Source organism: Aethalodelphis obliquidens, unplaced genomic scaffold (assembly GCF_003676395.1).
Source record: "Aethalodelphis obliquidens isolate GAN/ISIS:26980383/991018 unplaced genomic scaffold, ASM367639v1 scaffold30, whole genome shotgun sequence".
Classification (NCBI taxonomy): domain Eukaryota; kingdom Metazoa; phylum Chordata; class Mammalia; order Artiodactyla; family Delphinidae; genus Aethalodelphis; species Aethalodelphis obliquidens.
Window position 1 is genome coordinate 15,732,687 of NW_020837974.1, and position 20,398 is coordinate 15,753,084.

General features: G+C 52.5%; 2 protein-coding genes across 3 annotated transcripts in view; one reads left to right on the top strand and one right to left on the bottom strand.

The window, feature by feature from the left end:
• Nucleotides 1-964: 964 nt before the first annotated feature.
• On the top strand, nt 965-3,996 carry ZNF768 (zinc finger protein 768). Its single transcript, XM_027126384.1, has 2 exons — nt 965-1,556; nt 1,847-3,996. The coding sequence occupies exons 1-2, from the start codon at nt 1,469-1,471 to the stop codon at nt 3,442-3,444; spliced, it is 1,686 nt and encodes a 561-aa protein (XP_026982185.1). The 5' UTR covers nt 965-1,468; the 3' UTR covers nt 3,445-3,996.
• Nucleotides 3,997-8,789: 4,793 nt separating this feature from the next.
• Nucleotides 8,790-20,398, bottom strand: part of ITGAL (integrin subunit alpha L) — a 41,550-nt gene continuing 29,941 nt past the window's right edge. For both annotated transcript variants that reach the window (XM_027126389.1, XM_027126388.1), the window contains exons 25-31: nt 19,225-19,300; nt 14,296-14,409; nt 13,999-14,055; nt 13,809-13,907; nt 13,304-13,399; nt 12,171-12,281; nt 8,790-10,174 (exon numbers count right to left, since the gene is read on the bottom strand). In XM_027126389.1, the coding sequence (XP_026982190.1) occupies nt 10,001-10,174; nt 12,171-12,281; nt 13,304-13,399; nt 13,809-13,907; nt 13,999-14,055; nt 14,296-14,409; nt 19,225-19,300 (727 nt within the window). In that variant the 3' untranslated portion in view covers nt 8,790-10,000. The remainder of the gene's footprint in view (nt 10,175-12,170; nt 12,282-13,303; nt 13,400-13,808; nt 13,908-13,998; nt 14,056-14,295; nt 14,410-19,224; nt 19,301-20,398) is intronic.

Below are 20,398 nucleotides of genomic sequence, written 5' to 3' on the forward strand. Positions count from 1 at the left end.
CCAAGAGATTGAGTTAAACTCAGTCTTTGGGGAAGGTGGAGGGGAGAGGCAGGGTAACAGAAGAGGAAACAACCTTCTTTCTGCGGCAGGATCCCCCCCGACTGGCCACTTCGGCACCTGGAACCCGTGGGAAGAAGGAAAGTGCTGGGAAAGAGAGTGCGAGAAGAGACTGGGGAGTCAAGGGTGTCTTCCTCGGATGCCTTGTCTTTCATTCTTCAGAAAGATAAAACCTAATGAAGGGTAAATGAGGGCGGGAAAATGTCTGAAAGCACAGGCTCGACAAGAAGGGAGACGCCAGGGACGTCCCTCCCACTCCTCCCGCTAGCACTTCTGAAGCACAGAAGAGGTGGAACCGGCCTGCGCACCCTGCAACCAATCAGAAAGGTGCCTCGCGTTCCCTGGCGACCATTAACGCCTAGCAGTTGGTGTAGTGGGAAGAGGCGGGACGGTGAAAGCACGCGCTGCACCGACCAATCGGTGAGTTCCCTGGGAGGGAGGGGCGGTGCCTCTGGAAACTGGAGGCAGGCCTGTTTCCTTGGCAACGATCCTAGCCCGCCCAGAAGGGGGAAGGGTGAGATTAGGAGAAACAGCGAGCCGAGGGGGCCAGGAGGACTGGGGGTGGGCGCGCCGGTGTGGGGGAGTGGAGTTCGAGGTGGGGGGTTCGAGACTCAGGAGCCTCGATGAGCCTAAGGGGCGGGGTGGGGTCCCGAGGCGCGGCCAGAGCTGACCCCAAGGCCCGGGAGGGGAGGGGAGCTAGACACCGCCCCCGCTGGCACCGGGAAGCGTCGCTCCTTCTCGCTGACCTTGGTCTCGCTTGTTGCCTCGCCCTTGGCCACAGGCACTGACGGACGCAGGGCCGGGAGACGGACGTATAGGCCCCCGGGAGGACAGGACCTAGGACATAGGCATACAAACTGCCCCAGCTTCTCCCGCCGGCTCCAGGGCGCCCAGTCCTCGCCTACCTCGACGCCGGGGCCATCCAGCCCAGGGTTAATGCCAACGAGTTTCCACCTCCAGTCGCTCCTAGAGAGGCCGCGGCGCTAGCCAGCGGGGGAAACTGGCCGCGGACGGACACTTCCTGTGCGGAGGGAGGGGGACGGCCAGCCGCAGCCCACCCGGGGGCTGGGAGGCCAGACGTCGGGGTCCCGGGCGGGGAGCGGTATCCGGGGGCGGCAAGGGGAGTTGTGAAGTCTCTCATCTCCGAGGTCACGACGTGTGGGGGCCTGTGAGGACCCCAGGGCAAGCCGAGACCTTGTGGGTGGGGGCGGGGCCGCGGATAGGGGAGGGGCCCAACGGGCCGGAGAGGCCCAGGGTCAAGACGTCCGGCCTCAGGGGCCGGGGCTGGACAGCCGGGTCCCCTGGGTGGCGCTAAGCGGGCGGGCGGCGAGGGCCCGGGTCTCGGGGCACTCAGACCGGGTCGCAGGATCGTCCGCCATCGCCACTGCCGCCGCACTGGGAGCCGGCGGGGATGGAACGGGAGGCGTCGCCGTGGGGCCTCGAGCCCCGGGATGTGCAAAGTCCTGACGAAATGGGGAGCCCCGAAGGGTCTCTCAAAGGTGAGGGAGGGAGCGCCCCTCCGAGGAGCGTGACTGGGAGCGGGAGAGGGGGTTGTAGTGGGTGGGAGGGGAAGAGAGCGGGGGCTTGGACACCTGGGACTTGGAGGGGGCGGGGGCGAGGACCCGGTGTCCTGGGTTTGCTGAGGGGGAGGTGGGAATTTCAGCACTTGCCCGAGGGCCAGCGACCCTGCTTGAGGAGGAGGGAAAGGTTTGTGGCAACTAATGGTGGGACCCAGTGACCTTCCAGGCCCCACACAATCTGGGTTTTCTGTAATTCTCTGATCCTGCAGGCAACATGAGTGAGAATGAGGAAGAGGAAATTTCTCAGCAAGAAGGCACTGGGGACTATGAGGTGGAAGAGATACCTTTTGGGCTTGAACCCCAGAGCCCTGGGTTTGGGCTACAAAGCCCAGAGTTTGAACCCCAAAGCCCCAGGTTTGAGCCTGAGAGTCCAGGTTTTGAGTCCCGAAGCCCTGGTTTTGTACCCCCAAGCCCTGAGTTTGCACCCAGAAGCCCTGAATCAGATTCTCAGAGCCCTGAGTTTGAACCCCAAAGCCCTAGGTATGAGCCCCAAAGCCCTGGATATGAACCCAAGAGCCCTGGATATGAACCCCGGAGCCCTGGGTATGAACCCCGGAGCCCTGGATATGAATCTCAGAGCTCCAGGTATGAATCCCAGAGCCTGGGGTATGAACCGCAGAACCCTGGATTTGAACCCCAGAATCCTGAGTTCAAAACCCAGAGCCCTGAATTTGAAGCTCAAAGTTCCAAATTCCAGGAAGATGCAGAGATTCTTCTGAATCCTGAGGAAAAGAATCCCTTGAGCATCCCCTTGGGAGTCCACCCTTTGGATTCTTTCACCCAGGGGTTTGGGGAGCAACCCACTGGGGGCCTGCCCCTAGGGCCCCCTTTTGAGATGCCCACAGGGGCCCTGCTGGCTACACCCCAGTTTGAGATGCTCCAGAATCCCCTGGGCCTGACGGGGACCCTTCGTGGTCCAGGCCGACGGGGTGGCCGGGCCAGGGGTGGGCAGGGCCCGAGGCCTAACATCTGCGGCATCTGTGGGAAGAGTTTTGGGCGGGGCTCCACCCTGATCCAGCACCAGCGCATCCACACAGGTGAAAAACCCTATAAATGTGAGGTCTGTAGCAAGGCCTTCTCCCAGAGCTCTGACCTCATCAAACACCAGCGCACGCACACGGGCGAGCGGCCCTACAAGTGTCCCCGTTGCGGCAAGGCCTTCGCTGACAGCTCTTACCTGCTTCGCCACCAGCGCACGCACTCTGGTCAGAAGCCCTACAAGTGCCCACACTGTGGCAAGGCCTTCGGCGACAGCTCCTACCTCCTGCGGCACCAGCGCACCCACAGCCATGAGCGGCCCTACAGCTGCCCCGAGTGTGGCAAGTGCTACAGCCAGAACTCATCCCTGCGTAGTCACCAGAGGGTGCACACCGGGCAGAGGCCCTTCAGCTGTGGCATCTGTGGCAAGAGCTTCTCCCAGCGCTCGGCGCTTATCCCCCACGCCCGCAGCCATGCCCGCGAGAAGCCCTTCAAGTGCCCTGAGTGCGGCAAGCGCTTTGGCCAGAGCTCGGTGCTGGCCATCCACGCCCGTACCCACCTGCCGGGTCGCACCTACAGCTGCCCCGACTGCGGCAAGACCTTCAATCGCTCCTCCACGCTGATTCAGCACCAGCGCTCCCACACGGGCGAGCGGCCCTACAGGTGCGCCGTGTGTGGCAAGGGCTTCTGCCGCTCCTCCACGCTGCTGCAGCATCACCGGGTCCACAGCGGGGAGCGGCCCTACAAGTGCGATGACTGTGGAAAGGCCTTCTCTCAGAGCTCCGACCTCATCCGCCACCAGCGGACCCACGCGGCCGGCCGGCGCTGACCTGGGGCCGGCGCTGACCGGCGCTGACCCGTCGGGGTGGGGAGGTGGTGGGCAGAAGAGAAGGGGACAGGGAGCTAGAGAAACCTTGAGAGAGAATAGGGGAAACGCTGGAGGAGGGAGGAGTCGAGGGTTCTAGGAGGAGAGGGGGCCGGGATGGAGGAAGCGACATGACACGGAGACTTATGGGAAATGGGCTATGAAGAGGGGTTGGAGGGAGGCCAAGCTGGCAGCCGGAGGCTCTGGGAGAGATCCAGAAAGAGGTCAGCAGAGAGCTGGCCTCAGCAGCAGCATGCCCCTTGGTGGAAGCCTGGCTTGGCAAAGTGCTAGGTGGGGGTGGGGGGAGGGGGTTTGGGTTACTTAATTAGAGTGGGTAGCTTAGATTGGTAGCTACTGAGACCCTCGTTGAGTCAGGAAGGGGTGAGGGTAGGCGGGGCGGGGAGTGGGGCCCCGAAGCTTGGCCTGGCTTCTGAGTGCAAACCCCAGCCTCCCTTGTCTTCCTCAGGCTTTGGAGCCCCTGAATTTGAGTTCAATAAAAACCTTTATGTGGTAAAAGAGACTTGTCCTTAAAATGTGTGCACAGATAGTGCCCCGGGCAGTGGGAGGTACTAGGTCATCACTACAGCCAGTGAAGCTGTAAGCCCTTGTCTGGGAAGTGCTTTTATATTAAGTGTTTCACTTGAATCTTATAAACTGAGGCTCAGGAGACATGACTTACCCATATCTGTGCAAGTTCACGTCCTGTGCTTTGAATGCTGCACAAACACAAAGGGAGTCCAGTGTAGGTGTGAGAAAACCCTCAGCCTTGTGGAGGTCCCTATTCCCAAACACGGAGGGTCTGTCCTTGGGCCAGAAAACAGACCCTGATTCTCATATCCAGACCTAGTGCCTGCGTTCCAGCTCTCTCAGGCTCCCAGCAGCCAGCTGGGCTGTCCCCTCCCTGCTGCCAGCTGGAACCTCTAGCCACCCCTCTGTGCACACTGTGACTGACCGGAATTACAGGGATTGTCTGCAGTTCCAACCCCACCCATAGGGGGAGCATACTGGACCCAGTACGAAGGTTGGACAACTTCAGCCTTTAAGACCCACTAGGCTGGTCCTTTTTAGGACCATGTTGTTACCACCCCATCTCTATCCTACTTTCACATCTGAGCCTCAGCCTCCTAACACTTGGCTCCTCAGGAAATGATGGGGAGTTGGTGCCAGCAGTGAGTCTGGGGGAATTCTGGAGTGTGCCCTGTCGTGAACTTAGCTAAGGAGGACAGGCCACACCTCAGGGAATTACTCAGCTGCAGGGCACATCTTGAGATGAACATCTGCTAAGTTCCCTATGAAGGAGACGTTCAGACCATGTCTGCCTGGCTCCACCTGCCCCCAGCAGCTCAGCCTCACAGGCGGGTGGGGAGTCATCACTCCACAGGCCTCTTGGGCCTCAGGATCCTGACATCACCCTCGGCCCCGCGCCCATCCTCAGGCCTTATAACTTGTCAAGGGAAAATAACCTCTCTAAGCACATTTCAATCCAGCCTCTCATGATCTACCAACTCCGGAAAGGTGCCCTAGAGATCATGTAGTTCAGTACAGTTTGGTGTGTTTAGTGGTTTTCAAAGATTAAATTATTTTGGATGTAGAACATTACTTTTCAAGGGGAATCTCACAGTCTTTTAAAGACCTTTGTAAACTTTATGCACATTTTTGTACAGCCACCCTACCACACATAATTTCAAATATTAAAAAACTCCAACTCCCGCATTTAATATAGTTCATATATGTAACTATATATGTCGAACAGAACTGCACTTGACTACCTGACATATTACATTTGTAGACATTTACTACAACATTTATTTCAATTATACAATTTAATCTCCTTATTTTGTTTTTTTAAATTTATTTATTTATTTATTTTTGGCTGCGTTGGGTCTTCACTGCTGTGTGTGGGCTTTTTTAGTTGCAGCGAGCAGGGGCTAGGCTTCCTTGCAGTGCGTGGGCTTCTCACTGCGGTGGCTTCTCTTGTTGCGGAGCACAGGCTCTAAGTGCGTGGGCTTCAGTAGTTGTGGCTCTTGGGCTCTAGATCACAGACTCAGTAGTTGTGGTGCATGGGCTTAGTTGCTCCGAGGCACATGAGATCTTCCCGGACCAGGGCTCAAACCCGTGTCCCCTGCATTAGCAGGTGGATTCTTAACCAGTGGGCCACCAGGGACGCCCTAATCTCCTTATTTTGGAGTTGAAAATTTCTTCGGCTCCCAACTGTAGGCACTTGAAAGCTAGAAGGACCTGGGTACAGTGCCTGTGGTGCTTAATTGATAAAGTAGCCTTGGTATTTTGGGTTTTTTGGGCCACACCATGTGGCTTGCAGGATCTTAGTTCCCTGACCAGGGATTGAACCCACGTTCTCAGCAGCGAAAGCACAGAGTCCTAACCACTGGACCGCCAGGGAATCCCAGTAACCTTGGTATTTAATATTGGTTCAAATGAGGGTGGGAACTTAGCTGCTCAGCCTCTACCCCTCTCTTCATGACAGCTCCTTAGGTACCTTCAGGTGCCAGGTGGAGCAGACCAAACCCAGAAAGGACATGTGTGTTCCCCAAGGTCGAGGTGGAAGGGCTAATGGAAGAGCTCCAGCACCAAGTCTCTTGACTTGTGGTCAGCCTGCTGCTTTTACTACACCCTTCTCCTGCACAATAGACCAACCATTTCTGTCTACCGCCATTAGCACTTATACGCTAGGAACAGTGCTAAGCAGTTTACACGTGTTATTTAACGCTCAGAGCGACTCTGAGGTATAGACTGCTATTATTCCTGTTTAACAGATGAAGAAATGAATCCCAGAGAGGTTAAGGAAATTGCCCCACATGACACAACTAGGAAGCAGCAGAGCCTGGTTTCCATCCTAGGGCTGACTGGGTTTTGACCATTTTCCTAATGATACTAAGATGTTATTTGCTTTTTTTTTTTTTTTCGGTACGCGGGCCTCTCACTGCTGTGGCCTCTCCCGTTGCAGAGCACAGGCTCCGGACGCTCAGGCTCAGCGGCCATGGCTCACGGGCCCAGCCGCTCCGTGGCATGTGGGATCTTCCCGGACTGGGGCATGAACCCATGTCCCCTGCATCGGCAGGCGGACTCTCAACCACTGTGCCACCAGGGAAGCCCTTATAGCTTTTTGTTTTGTTTTGTTTTGTTATTTACTTTTTTTCACTCTGTTTCTCCCATAAAGAACTGTTTTCTAGAAGCTGCATGACATGTGATGATATATGTCATCACTCTGATGGCTTGCGTGGAATGTAGGCATGGATGTTCTTATGTTTTAAGTTTTTCTCCGGTTTAATTTCTAATTGGGTAAAACCAATAGATTTAACCCATATACATTTAGGGCCACTGAATCAAACATTTATTGAACAATACCTTTGTGCCAGCCCTGGTGAGGGGTCAGTGTCGGTAATGCACGTGAGGCCTGAGTCCTGCCTTCCAGAATCTCCTAGTCTTGAGAGAGGGGCCCAGAGTCAGCATCACGTGCCCCGATGAGCCATAAACAAAGTGGTGATGAATTGGGTCCTTTGTCCAGGAACCAAGGGGATGAGAAAAGCTTGGAAGTATCAATACTTTGAAGTAGAAAGATTTTAAAAGATAGAAAACAGGTGGAAACAACAAGGACCTACTGTATAGCATAGGGAACTATATTTGATATCCATATGGTTTATTTTATCCAATAAACCATAATGGAGAAGAGTTCAAAAGAAAAGGAAACAGGTGGAGGTGGACAGGCTGGCAAGGGGAACAGCACGTGTGAAGGCACAGAGGCAGGAAGGATGCATAGGTGTTTGAAGACAGTGCTCTTTTTTTTTTTTCTTCTTTTTTTTTCCTTTTTTGGCTGCACAGCACGGCATGCAGGATCTTAGTTCCCCGACCAGGATCGAGCCCTTGCCCCCTGCAGTGGAAGCATGGAGTCCTAACCACTGGACTGCCAGGGAACTACCACAAAGACAGTACTCTTGAGCGAGTTGGAAGAGAGATTCCTTGGCGTGATGACAGCAGGTCTGTTCCTGAAATGAACCTCCCAGATTTTCTGTGTTTTGTTGCCAGCCTTGATGAAAATATTCACTTTTTCCTCGTGTCACAGAATCTCGCTTCCTCAGAGAGACTTTCCCGCCCACCTATGTAAAGGGCCCTCTCCATCACCCCCTACCCCTTGTCCCTCTTCACTTTCTTTACGGCCCTATCACTACCTGGAATCACATTTCTACTTTTTCGCTGTTTTCCCACTGAAGTGAAGCTTCCCGAGGCCAGGGACTTGTCTGTCATGTTCACAAGCAGGTCCTCAGACACAGCACAGGGCCTGACACAGAGTGCTCAAGAAATCCTGCAGGAATGAATAACTTATGAATGAATAACTTATGCTTCATGAGGCTTACAGATCATTTCATGTACTTTTAGCGGTTCAGTGATACTCCTGATGGTCAAAACATTTTTTTCCCCTCTCTAGGAAAATAAGCCTCACTTCTTCCTTCCTGATGTCTTGCTTTGGAGCCAGTCCCATGGTTCCTTGGAGGCTGGACCAGAAGGGGGTGATGAGGTTGGAGAGGCCGGTAGGCTTTGAAAGCCTGTGTGCCCAGCTCAGGAATGTCCACTTACTCCACTGTAGGCAGAAGGGAGCCATCAAAGATCACTGCTTGGGGGACCAAATGTTGCTTCTCACCTCCCACTGCTGGACAGGAGCTGACCTTAGAGTTACTCAATACTCCCCTGGTGTCCTACTGACCACAAGAGGGCAGCAGTGACTAGTCCCCTCTGTTCCTTCTAAGGCAGGGGTGGGGGGGTGGGGGGAGGTGGTTTCAGGGTCAAGGCCCAACAACCATTTCTTTAAAAAAAGGGGGAGGGCATAAATCGACTATACCTCAATTAAAAAAAAAATTTAAAGCGGGGGTATCAGAGAAGGTCTATTCTCACAGCTTAAGAAATTGTCAATGCCTCCCTAACTTTTCCTCATTTTCTGTGTCTCTCTCGCTGTTTCCTTTGAATGAACTGACAACGTCCTGCACATGTCAGTTTCTGAGGGTCATCACAGCAAATAGAAAAAGGAGAAGGAGAAGGAGAAGGGAGAAAGGAAAGAAAAAAAGATTTGACTGTTTTGGTCCCACTTAGTGGGAGGGTTGAGAAGGAAATGTTCTTTTTTTTTTGGCCACGCCAGGTGGCTTGTGGGATCCTAGTTCCCCGCTCAGGGATCGAACCCGGCTCCTTGGCAGTGAAAACTCCAAGTTCTGACCACTGGAATTCCCATTTAATTCCAGGAAATTTTCATTTAATTGAGCCAGGCTGGAATGTTTTACCAGCACAAAAACATCACAAAATTGGGCAGAATTTTAAATTTATTTGGTAAATATGTACAGGCGTTGTGCTTGGCACTGGGAGCCAGGTAAACGGACATAGTTTCCATCCTTGATGGTGGGGGCCACAGTGGGATGTGATGGAGTACCGGGGTGGGGCTGTGGAGGGAGGGGGCAGGCGCCTGGGGCAGACTGAGCCTTGTCAGATGGGGTTGCCCTGGAGCCCATCGAAGCTTTTTTCTCTATCTTCCCACAGGCACCCTCACAATTCAGTGAAATTGTCTCAAGTACCTACTATGTGTCTGGTTCTGTGATACCACCAGGGGTCCCAAGGTGAACAAGAAGTATGATCCTTACCCCGCTGGAGTCCACTGTTTAATTTAAGTAAATCACTTAACAATTAACGAATATGATCAGTGCTATGCAGGACAAGCACGGGCTAGTGTAAGCGTGTATAATATGGGAACCAAACTGAGTTGGGGTTGGGGGGTTGCCCTGCGGAAGTTATGTGTGAACTGAGATCTGAAGGCTGAGAGAGGGTTAGGCAGGAAAAGGAGGCAGGAGGAATGTTCCAGGAAGTGAGAAGAGTCTGGGTGAAGGAAGGAGCTGGGCAAGTGAAAAGGCTGGTTAACTGGCGCTTAGAAAGGGAGGCGGGCTGTCTCGAGAAGAGGCTGGGAAGGGAACAGCCCAGTTTTGCAGACGTTGGAAGGCCTATTAAGGAACCTGACTGTTAGCCAAAGGGCAAGGGGTTTCCAGGAGCAATGTAGTGACACAGATGAGATTTGCTCTCTGGTAGGAGAATTGAAAGCTGACTGCATTCCAGGCAGGAGAGGATGCAATGCAAGGTTCTGGGGGCTTGAGGCCTCTGCGGACATCCAAGGGTAGGTGGGTATGAGGGCCTGGAGTGTCGCTAGGTCCTGAGATGACTGTTTCTCCAAAATTTAGATCAGATGTTCTCTTCCAGGGAATGAAACTCACAGGGGCCGGTGGAGCCAGGACCACATGGTAATTACAAGGCCTCACCTCTGTGGCCTTCCTGGCCCATCCCTCAAAGGATCCTCACCATAAGCCTGCAAAGGAGGCAGGCAGGAATGGGCCCATGTTCAAGATAGGGAAAGTGAGGCTCACGGAGGGGCAGTGACTTGCCCAACGACACATGGTGAAATTCAGGTAGAGGCAGGCTGGCACCAGGCATCCCGAGTCCAGTCCTGGGCCTTCTGCATCCAGCCTGCACCTCAGTCCCTGCCACCTCCATCCTGGGCCTCCTTCTCGTGGAGGGGCTCCAGGCAGCCCGGGTCCTTGGCTTCTTCCCCAGACGCCGGCTGCCCAGCGTCTTCTCCAGTGGTTTCATTTGAAGCATCTACGGTCGCCTCCATCCTCTCCTTCAGGTTCCGTTTGAAGAAACCAACCTGTAGGAAGACAAGACTTGAGTAAACAAAGAGTCCACAGAGCCCTTTGGACCCTTCGGCCCCTGCAAAACATGAAAGTACCGTTTATAGGGATAAGTCACACATGCCACAGACAGGTGGCATCTGCTCTGGGGATGGGGCGAGGGGATCTGCCACACCTGCTTCTTGGCAATATGTTAAAAAGCTGTACGTTTAATAGTTCATTCCTGAGGCTCATCAAAATGTCATGTACCATTATTGCGGGTGGGTGATTTGACAATATCTAGTAATACTAACAGCAAGAGCCTGCACTTATATAGGGCTTATTAGTAGGGGCCATGCACTCTCTGGTGAAAGCTCAAAAGATATATATTCTTTGGCTCAGTAATACCAGCTCTAGGAATTGATTCTAAAAAACATCTGGACAAGTGTGCAGAGATGTTGGTAACAAGAGCCTTTTGGGACTTCTCTGGTGGCACAGTGGTTAAGAATCCGCCTGTCAATGCAGGGCACACGGGTTCGAGCCCTGGTCCGGGAAGATCCCACATGCTGCAGAGCAACTAAACCCGTGCGCCACAACTACTGAGCCCGCGTGCCACAACTACTGAAGCCCGTGTGCCTAGAGCCCGTGGTCCACAACAAGAGAAGCCACCGCAATGAGGAGCCCGTGCACCGCAATGAAGAGTAGCCCCCACTCGCCACAACTAGAGAAAGCCTGAGCTCAGCAACGAAGGTACAACGCAGCCAAAAAAAAACTAAATAAATAATAATAATAAAAAAAGCGCCTTTTGGCACACAGTTTGAAAAAAAGGTCAATTCCAAACAATCTAAACGTTCATCAATAAGGATCTTGTTAAATAAAAGGTGAGGCATCCAGACAGTAGAAAACCACCCGGGTTAAAAAGCAAGAGGCAGGGACTTCCCTGGTGGTGCAGTGGTTAAGAATCTGTCTGCCAATGCAGGGGACATGGGTTTGAGCCCTGGTCCAGGAAGATCCCACATGCCGTGGAGCAACTAAGCCCATGCGCCACAACTACTGAGCCTGCGTGCCTAGAGCCCGTGCTCTGCAACAAGAGAAGCCACTGCAATGAGAAGCACGTGCACCGCAACAGAGTAACCCCAGTTCGCCACAACTAGAGAAAGCCCATGCGCAGCAATGAAGACCCAACGCAGCCAAGAAAATAAATAAGTTTTTTAAAAAAATTATAAAAACAAAACTAAAGAGCAAGAGGCAAATCTGTTTGTGCTCAGACAGAAAAGACATCAAGATATAATATCCAGGGGGAAGTACAAGCTCCCAAGCAGTATATACAGTAATGTTTTGTATACATCCACACATCCACTGGCTTTTCTCTCTCTCTCATGCTCACACATTCACATATACGTTAACAATAAAATTAGAACATGGAGGAATATAAACAAAATGGTTGTTAATGACAACCCTCTGGGGTTGCAATAGGGAGAAACTTTGATTTTCTATGTTTTCTTTTCTGGAATATGTGAGTTTTTCACGTGGAACAGCTGCCCTCCAGCACTCTTTATCTGGCTAACTTCTACTCATCCTTCAAATCCCAACTCAAAGGCCACCTCTCTTGAGAGGCCTTTCTGGACTCCCCCCAACCTCAGTTAGGTCCCTGTATCATAGGCCCAGAGCACATAGTATAGCCCCCATCATGTTCATGTCTGTGTCCCCCACGGACTGTGAGCATCTCAAAGCCATGGACCATGTGTGTGTTCTGTGCCCCTGTATCCCAGTGCCTGGCCCTCGATATGTGGGACAGTCCTTCTCCTTCCTCTCCCTGGGTACCCAGGTCTGGCTCTGCCAGTGCGTGTTGAGGGATGCCGGTAAAGTCTTGCTTGCCCTTTGGGTCTCAGTAGCCTTATCTGTAGAAGGAGGAGTAGGCTGAGGCCCCTTCTGGCTTTAAAGCCCCCTCATCTTGGTATTCTGCTCCCTGACTCCTGCCAATTCCACTCTCCCCAGCCTGGCTGGGTGCCCGTTCCTCGCAGAAGCTCCTACCTTGTACAGAGCTAAGAAAATCAGTAGCAGCAACAAGAGTCCCCCGATACTGCTCAGCACGTAGAGATAGACCATTTCCTTCTCATATACAACGTCGACCTTCATGATGACCTGTGGGGAGAGGAAAGGTGGGGAGTGCAGGGAAGAAGCCGTTCCCACCCCTGACATTTCTTGTGAATCTGGCCTCAATCCCTAGGTCTCCGCATTTCCCATCTGGACTGTGTCACGCACGACATGGGGCTTGGGCCAGACCCCCTCTCCAGTACACCTTGCATTGCAGCCACCAGAATGAACAGGCAAATATGCACCACGGCCCCCTTAAACCCTTAAGAGTCTTCCCTTAGCCCCGGGATGAAATGCCAGAATCCCAGCTCAGCACGCAGTGCCTTTCAGAATCTGGCTTCTGCTTACTTTTTCAGCTGCCCCTTCCCTTCTCCTGCTCTGAGCTTCCTGCTCGTAAACCCATCTCGCCCACTCTCTCAACGCCAGGCTCTGCACGTGCTGGGCCCCTCCCATCACGCCCTGCGTGTGGGGTGGGGGCCCCTTGGCTGAGTTGCCATTAAACTCATCTTGACCTTGTGGTCTGCTTGTGCCAAGGCTGATGGCTCTGGCTGTGGGGAGCTTCTTTTTTTTTTCTTTCTTTCTTTTTAATTTATTTATTTTTGGCTGCACTGTGTCTTCGTGGCTGCGCACGGGCTTTCTCTAGTTGCAACCAGCGGGGGCTACTCTTCGTTGCGGTGCGTGGGCTTCTCATTGCGGTAGCTTCTCTTGTTGCGGAGCATGGGCTCTAGGTGCACGGGCTTCAGTAGTTGTGTCACGCAGGCTTCAGTAGTTGTGGCTCGCGGGCTCTAGAGCGCAGGCTCAATAGTCGTGGCGCACGGGCTTAGTTGCTCCGCGGCATGTGGGATCTTCCCGGACCAGGGCTCGAACCCGTGTGCCCTGCATTGGCAGGCGGATTCTTAACCACTGTGCCGCCAGGGAAGCCCTGTGGGGAGGTTCTTACAGCACTAAAGCCCAAACCTCCTCTGTGGCTGCCCACACTCCCAGCTCCAGCTCTCCTAGCTCTGCCCTGGGTTCCTCCCATTCCTCTGCTGCCCTCTGTTCCCGGGTCTCCTGAGGAGGTAGAGAGATACCTGGGCCAGGGAGGCGTTGCTGCCGTAGAGGTGAAAGTGCTTGCTGCTGCTGAAGGAGATGGAGAGGGAGCTGCAGAGGCTGAACATGGAGGAGGCCTGTGGGAGGGAGGGGCGGGGTGGGGCGTCAGGCCAGAGGGAACAAGGACCCAGAGCCCACTGACTTCTGCCCCCCAGTGCAACTCAAGGGGCAGAGGCAGAGGAAAATGGGTCCTAGTGGGTGCGCCATCTCTACCCCATTCTCTCCTGGAGCATTCTAACGTGCTGTTTGCCATTGTTGGGAGGACATTTTTCCTATAAAGAACACCTAGGAATTATCTGTAGGCCCCTGAAAACAGTCCTGCGAATTTTAAACAAATCGTGGTCCTCTTTCATCTGCAACTGTGTAAACATTGGGGCTATTTCCTCAAGACAGAACAAAAAATGCAAGGAGGCTCTCTGGGGGGGAAGCCCACCCCCCCACCCCTCAAGGCCCCCCCAGAACCACTTGGAGTCTGTTGCCAGCTACCTTGATCTCCCCCACCAGCTCCACCGTCCCGATCACTTGGACGAGGATCTCCTGCCTGAAGACCACTGGGCAGCGGAACTCGGCTCCAAGTGAGCAAGGCTGCGGGAAGGACAGCGGAGGGTCAGGGAGGTCTCCTCCCACCTGCCCCCTGGCCAGCCCCCACCCCAGTTTCTGAGGTCACGGCCCACACCTCAGCCACATCAGATGGACTCTCCAGTTCCTCACGGTGGCAGGTGACAGGAGGCTCCTGGGAAGGATGAGGCGAGGTCTTCAGTTAGTCCAGAGCTGAGAGGGGAGGCCCGCCCCTTGAGGCCAGACCTGCATTCTTCCCCACTCTCAGATACCACCTTGCATCCCAGTTCTTCCCCACTGGCCCCTGGCAGATTCAATCGTGCTCACTCCTGTCCCCACACATCTCCCCCCACCCCCACATCATGAGCTCACCCCCAGAGACCTGCACACCCTTCCCTCTGAGGCCCACACTCACCGTCTGCACGCTCCACTTGTGCGTGATGGGCCCCTCGCCGTGAGGCTGTGGTACCCTAACCAAGGCCTCCAGGGCGGGCACATTGTGGTCATAGACAGAAGGCTGGATCCTCACCTGGTACAGAGGACAAGGGGCTGCAGAGCCCTGAATGCCACCCCAATGGCCACCCCAGATCCAGTCCTCCTTGACTGGGACCCAAGGGCCCGCTCTTCATTAGGCAGTGGGCAATGGTCAACCATAACCTTACAGCATGGGTTCCACGCGCTTCTCTGCTTCCTCCATGTGGCTAACCCTTGCCCATCCTGCAAGGTACTGCTCAAACATCATCCCTGAAGGTTTGGCTGACTCTCCCACAGCACCCTCGTTCCCCAGCAAGATAGCAAAGCATCTGCTTGTGTGCGTTTATCCCCCCTAGACTGTGAGCTGTGAGAGGGCAGGAGCTGTGGCTCATTTCACCTGCAATTCCCTACGGCCTTGACACACTACCCAGCACATAACCAGCCTCGCAAAAAGTAGTTTTTTCAATGAGTGAAAGAAGGAAGGACATTTAACAAGGATAGATGCAAAAATTATTTGGGAAAAACATTTTGGCAAGTGCACTGAATTTATTTAAGAAACATTTCCTGGGGGTTCCCTGGTAGCTTACTGGTTAGGATTCCAGGCTTTCACTGCTGTGACCTGGGTTCAATCCCTGGTCGGGGAACTGAAATCATACAAGCTGTGCGGCGCAGCCAAGATTTTTTTTAAAAAAGCATTTCCTAAGTGCCAATGTAGAAGAAGGTGACACAGGAGTAGCACAAATGAATCGCAGGTCAAGCAGGGAAATACATATCCAGTTTGTGGGGTTCTATCATTTATTCATTCAACGAACATTTGTGGACACTTTAAAAGCATCAGTTAAGTTAAATTTAAATGGCCTAATGTTAAAGGCAGCATTTGAATTTAGCTGTAAAAGGTAGAGAGGGGATTAACAGATAAAGATGGGGGAAGCCAGCGGGAAGAGAAAATGCAGGGAATTAGGAGAGCACCAGGTGAGTGTGATGTGGCGGAGGGTAGGGTGCCTGGGAAGGAGAGATAGGAGATAAAACTGGAAAGGAGACTTGGGATGAGATTCTGGCGTCCAGAGGCTGGAGGGCCAGAAGTTAGGGACCAACGACTAAGCGATGGGCAGTCCTGGAAGGCAGCCAAGGGGAAGATGGTTCCAGGGGGTTGCACCCACTGCAGGCATGGAATGGAAAGAAGTCGGGAGCCTGTGCCATAGTCCAGCTGCAAGAAGGTGAGGAACTCAGTCTGAGCAGTAGTGAGGTCAGAAGAGAGAAGAGGATATAGACAACAGGACCTGAGGAGACAGTGGAACCAAGTACAGAGGAAGGAGACGTTCACCCAGACTTGGAAGTTTTGCTTGAGGAAAAGGTGGTGCTTTTAAAGGATTCTAAGCAAACCAAAGGAGATGCTGGCTTACAGGAAGATGATAAATTTGGTTTCGAACATCCTGAGACCAAAGCTTCAAGAGGAGCAGCTGTACTCCTAGTTATATATCCAGGAGAAACAAAACATATGTCCACACAAAAACCTGTACAGGAATGTTCTAGCAGCATTATCCATAAGCCCAAAATGGAAATAACCCAAATGTCCATAGACTGAAGAATGGATAAATCAAGTATGGCCTGTCTTACAAAGGAATATTATTTCACAAAAAAAAAGAGAATGAAATACTGACCCATGCTACAACATGGATGAACCTTGAAAATACTATGCTAAGTGAAAGAATCCAGTAACAAAAGACCACATGTTGCAGGATTCCTTTTATATGTAATGTATGGGATAGGCAAATCTATAGAGACAAAAGTAGTGGCTGCCAGGTGCTGGGGGAGGGAGGAAGGGGGTGTGACTGCAAACAGGTACTGGGTTTCTGTCTGGAGTAATAAAAATGTTCTAAAATTAGATTATGGTGATGGTTGCACAGCTTTGTGAATATACTAAAAGCCATTGAATTGTATACTTTAAATGGGTAAATTGGTATGTGAATTCTACCTTAATAAAGCCATTAAAAGACAACAACAACACCAAAAGATGCTAGGAAGACATCCCAGAGGAGATCAGTGACCAGCTGCAGGCACAGGTGCATTGGAGGAGCAAGAGGGACACAATTCCAAGTTGTCATTTGGAAGGGGGACACTTACCCTGGAAGTGAGACACACCTAGTGTAGACAGACACAACAGAACAATCAGCAGCGCAAGCCCAGAGCCCCGAATCTGCTAGGAGGCAATAGCAATGGTGACAAAGCAGAGGACGGAGGGTTAGAACACGTAGGTGGTAACAATCCCCACTTGATGAACACTTAGCATGCTAGGCCTCGTCTGAGTCTCACTAAATGCATGAGCTCATTTAGTTCTTTCAATATTCCTATGTGGTGGGCAGTACTATCATCCCCATTTTACAGATGAGAGAACTGAGGCTCAGGGAGATTCACTAATTTGTCTGAAGCTATCAAGTAGTAGAGCTGGCATTTTAACCCAGGCTGTGACTCCAGAGACTGGAACCACTCTGTTCTATCACCTTCCTTGGATGATGGGGAAAACAACAATGCTAAAAACAGCCAATATTGACTGATACTGTTTGTGTCAGCACTGTGCTAAGTTCTCAAACTGCATTTTCTGGGAATTCCCTGGTGGTCCAGTGGTTAGGACTCTGCACTTTCACTGTCGAGGGCGCGGGTGCATGGCCAAAAAAAAAAAAATTAAATTAAACTGCATTTTCTCATTTGTGCCTCCTGACAACCCCATAAGGTAGGTGTTATTATCCCCGTTTTACCGAGGCTCAGAGAGGTTAAGTAAGCTGCCTAAGGTCACACAGCTTTAAGTGGCAGAGCTTCAAAAAGATCTCGGGTCTGGCTGAAGCCTATGTTCCTAACCAGCCATGGGAGCAGAAGACCACGAGGAAGGAGATCCGGTGGCCCAGATGGCCAGCTCTCACTGGGTTTCCATGCCTATTTAGCCCACAGTAAACCTTAGTTATTAGAGCTGACCTCCTTGAGGCAAACAGGGCCTGACTAATGGGACAGCTTCAGGAAGGAGGGACAGGATCATCCATGACCCATGCTGTGTTGGGTTTAGCTAAAACGGAGACCATTAGGGCCTTTAGCAAGAGTGGCTACTTGGCAAGTCAGGCAGTAGTGAGACAAATGCATGGCTGAAGATGCTGGAGGCATCTAGCCCTGGCGACTATTCAGAGGCGGAGAGAGAGAGAGAGAGAGAGAGCGCGTGCTCAAGGGGTTGAGCTGGTTCCAGGCAGAGTGAGGCAAGAATGTAAGGTTTCCAAGTAGCTGGGAAGGCCAGGGCTGCAGCACGACACCCACGTCACCCCTGTGGCGACCTCCACGTCCCCAGGCACTGCGCCAAGCACTCTAGAGGAAGCAGGTGACCCATTTAAACCTCACGACCACCTGTGAAGTTCTCATCCCAAACCTCACTTGTCACAGTGGGGAACTGTGGCATGGACAGGTGAATCCTTGGCCCAAGGTCATACAGAGCGCAGGCGACAGAGTTGGGGTTTGTCGGACTCTTTCCGCTCTTCTGGTGGTAAAAGGACGGGCCTGGTCGACCCAGTAGGGAGCCCAGAGCCATCCCAGTGAAAGACACTGGAAGCCAACTCCACTGGTCACTCAGAACGTTCTATTTCAATGCAAATGGGCATCTGACCTTCCCAAAGGCCCCTCCTCTCCTGACATCAAGGTGTCAAGGTGAGATGGCTCCCACCTTTGTTCCGCAGGGGATTGAACTGCCCCGGGTCCTTCCCCGCTAGCTACTGCCCAGTCGGCCCTGACTTCAGTGCGGCCTTGGGGAAGATGGTGCCTCTTTGGGGCCTCAGTTTCCCCCACGGTAAAATGAAAATGCTCTTGGCTTGTTCAGAGCCTGCTCCTCTCTGAGGTTACCTCAAGAAAGCCCTAGATGCCTCAAGGTTTAGACTCAGGGGGCGGCCTCCCTCTTCTGAGTTCCCATAATGATGACTCTACTACAGCACCGAGCATTGCAGGAGAAACGAGGACCACTAACTTAAACACATGGATTTTGTATACAAGTAAGTGTTTGAATCTGACCTGTTCCCCTTACTAGCTGGGTAACCAGGGCAAGTTACTTGACCTGTCTATGCCTCAGATTCCTCATCTGTAAAATGGGAACGACACTGCCTGTCTTACAAGCTCTCACGGTTGGGTGTGAATTACGGGGCTTGCATGTATAAAGGTCCAGGCTCAGAACTCGGGTTTGGTGAGTGGTTGCGGACCCTGTTTTATTTATTGATGCCCTACCACCTAGGAAAGTACCTAAACTGGAACGGTAGCTCATTAAATGTTTGAATAAAAACTAGGTTCTCAGGAATGCCCTGGCAGTCCAGTGGTTAGGACTTGGCACTTTCACTGCTGGCCCGAGTTCGATCCCTGGTTGGGGAACTAAGATCCCAAAAGCCTCACAGTGCAGCAAAAAAAACCAAACTAGGTTCTCTCCGGAAAACATGAATCTGATTCTGTACCTAACTGAGAACGCAATTAGGAGATCAAATGTCTATATAATTGAATCCTAAAATAAATGGGAACTTTCTACTTCAAAAAACAAAAACACCCCATGACACTGTAAATCAACTATACTTCAATAAAATAAATTAAAACAACAACAACCCTAAAACTAGGTTCTCCCTCAGAGCCCTTCTGGCTCTCAAGTTCCGTGATTCCAGAAATAATTTATCCAGAGTTGGAAAGGAGCTGGTGAGTATACGCCACTGGGAGCATTTCAGGGAAAGGATCACAGAACGAGGTGGAGGGCTGGGCCCGTTGAGGATGGGACTGAGTCTAGTTGGTCTCTGCATCCTTGGGCCTCAGGATGGGGCTGAACGTGAAACCTCTAAGGACCCTTTCACACTGAGGTTCATACCTGGTAGATGTGCTTGACATGGTGGATCTTGGGACCCTTGGGGGTGAAACTGATATAGAGCGTGGAGTTTTCCTGGCTGTGGAGAGAGAGGAGCAGCTGTAGAAGCCAGAGAAGACAGCAACCCAGTCACCCAGGGGGCCCCGGGCCAGGGGAAGCCTCGGCGTTGCCAGCCACTGTGCTAGAGACGGCGCAGGCACGATCTCATGTCATCCTGACACTGCTCTGCTCTTGCCCTTTGGAAACTAGGGCTCACTGAAGGGGTCAGTCTTGCCCAAAGTCCTGCAGTGGGGGACAAGGACTGGAACACAAGTGGATGGCTTTCGGAGCTGTGTTCTCCCCACTAGACGCCACCTCGCCGGAGCCTCCACTGTCCTTGGGCCCCACTGCTCATCTCCTCGAGAAGTGCACCAGCCTCTGGCTCGCTCTCCCACCCCATCCGTCTAATGACCTTCCTAATATCACTCTCTGATCCTGCCACGCTCCTCCTCCGAATCCATCAATGGCTCCCTGCTGTCCCCAAGGGTCAGGTCCAAAGCTCCCCGACATCCAGACCTGCCCACTTCCGAGTCTGCCTGCCCACTGCTCCCCACAGATACCTACCATCCTCTGGGCCTGCCCACCCCCTGCTCCCCGGATCTGCCCCACTGCTTGCCGCCCCCATGCCTTTCCCTTTGCTAGTCTCTCTGATGAGAATGGCTGCCTTTCTTCCTAGCCCTTATCTGAACCTCCTCATCCTCCAGACCCCAGTTCAAGCCCCTATTCTGCATGACTCCTTTCAAGTCTCCTCCAACTCACATCATCTTTCCTGGCTCTAATTTCATATCACACCTCAGACAATATTGTGTTTGGCATTTATGTTCAAAAGCACCGGGGACCCCGGCTCAGACATGGTCCCGCCCTTATCTCACTGAGACAACTTAAAAATGCCACTTCCCTTTTCTGGCTTCATCTTCTTTTCTGTAAATGAGAAAACCCAACTAGTGATCCCCATGGGTCCTTCCTGCCACAGCATTCTAAGACACTCACTCTGTGTGTCTGGGTTCTCCAACCTGACCATAAACTCTCCGTCGGCAAGAGTCACTGTGAAAACTTTTCTATCTCTTCCAGCACTCTTGGCCCCGGGGAAGAGGGAACCTAGCACGGCTGGAAATGTTCAAGAGCTTGGCTGGAGTTT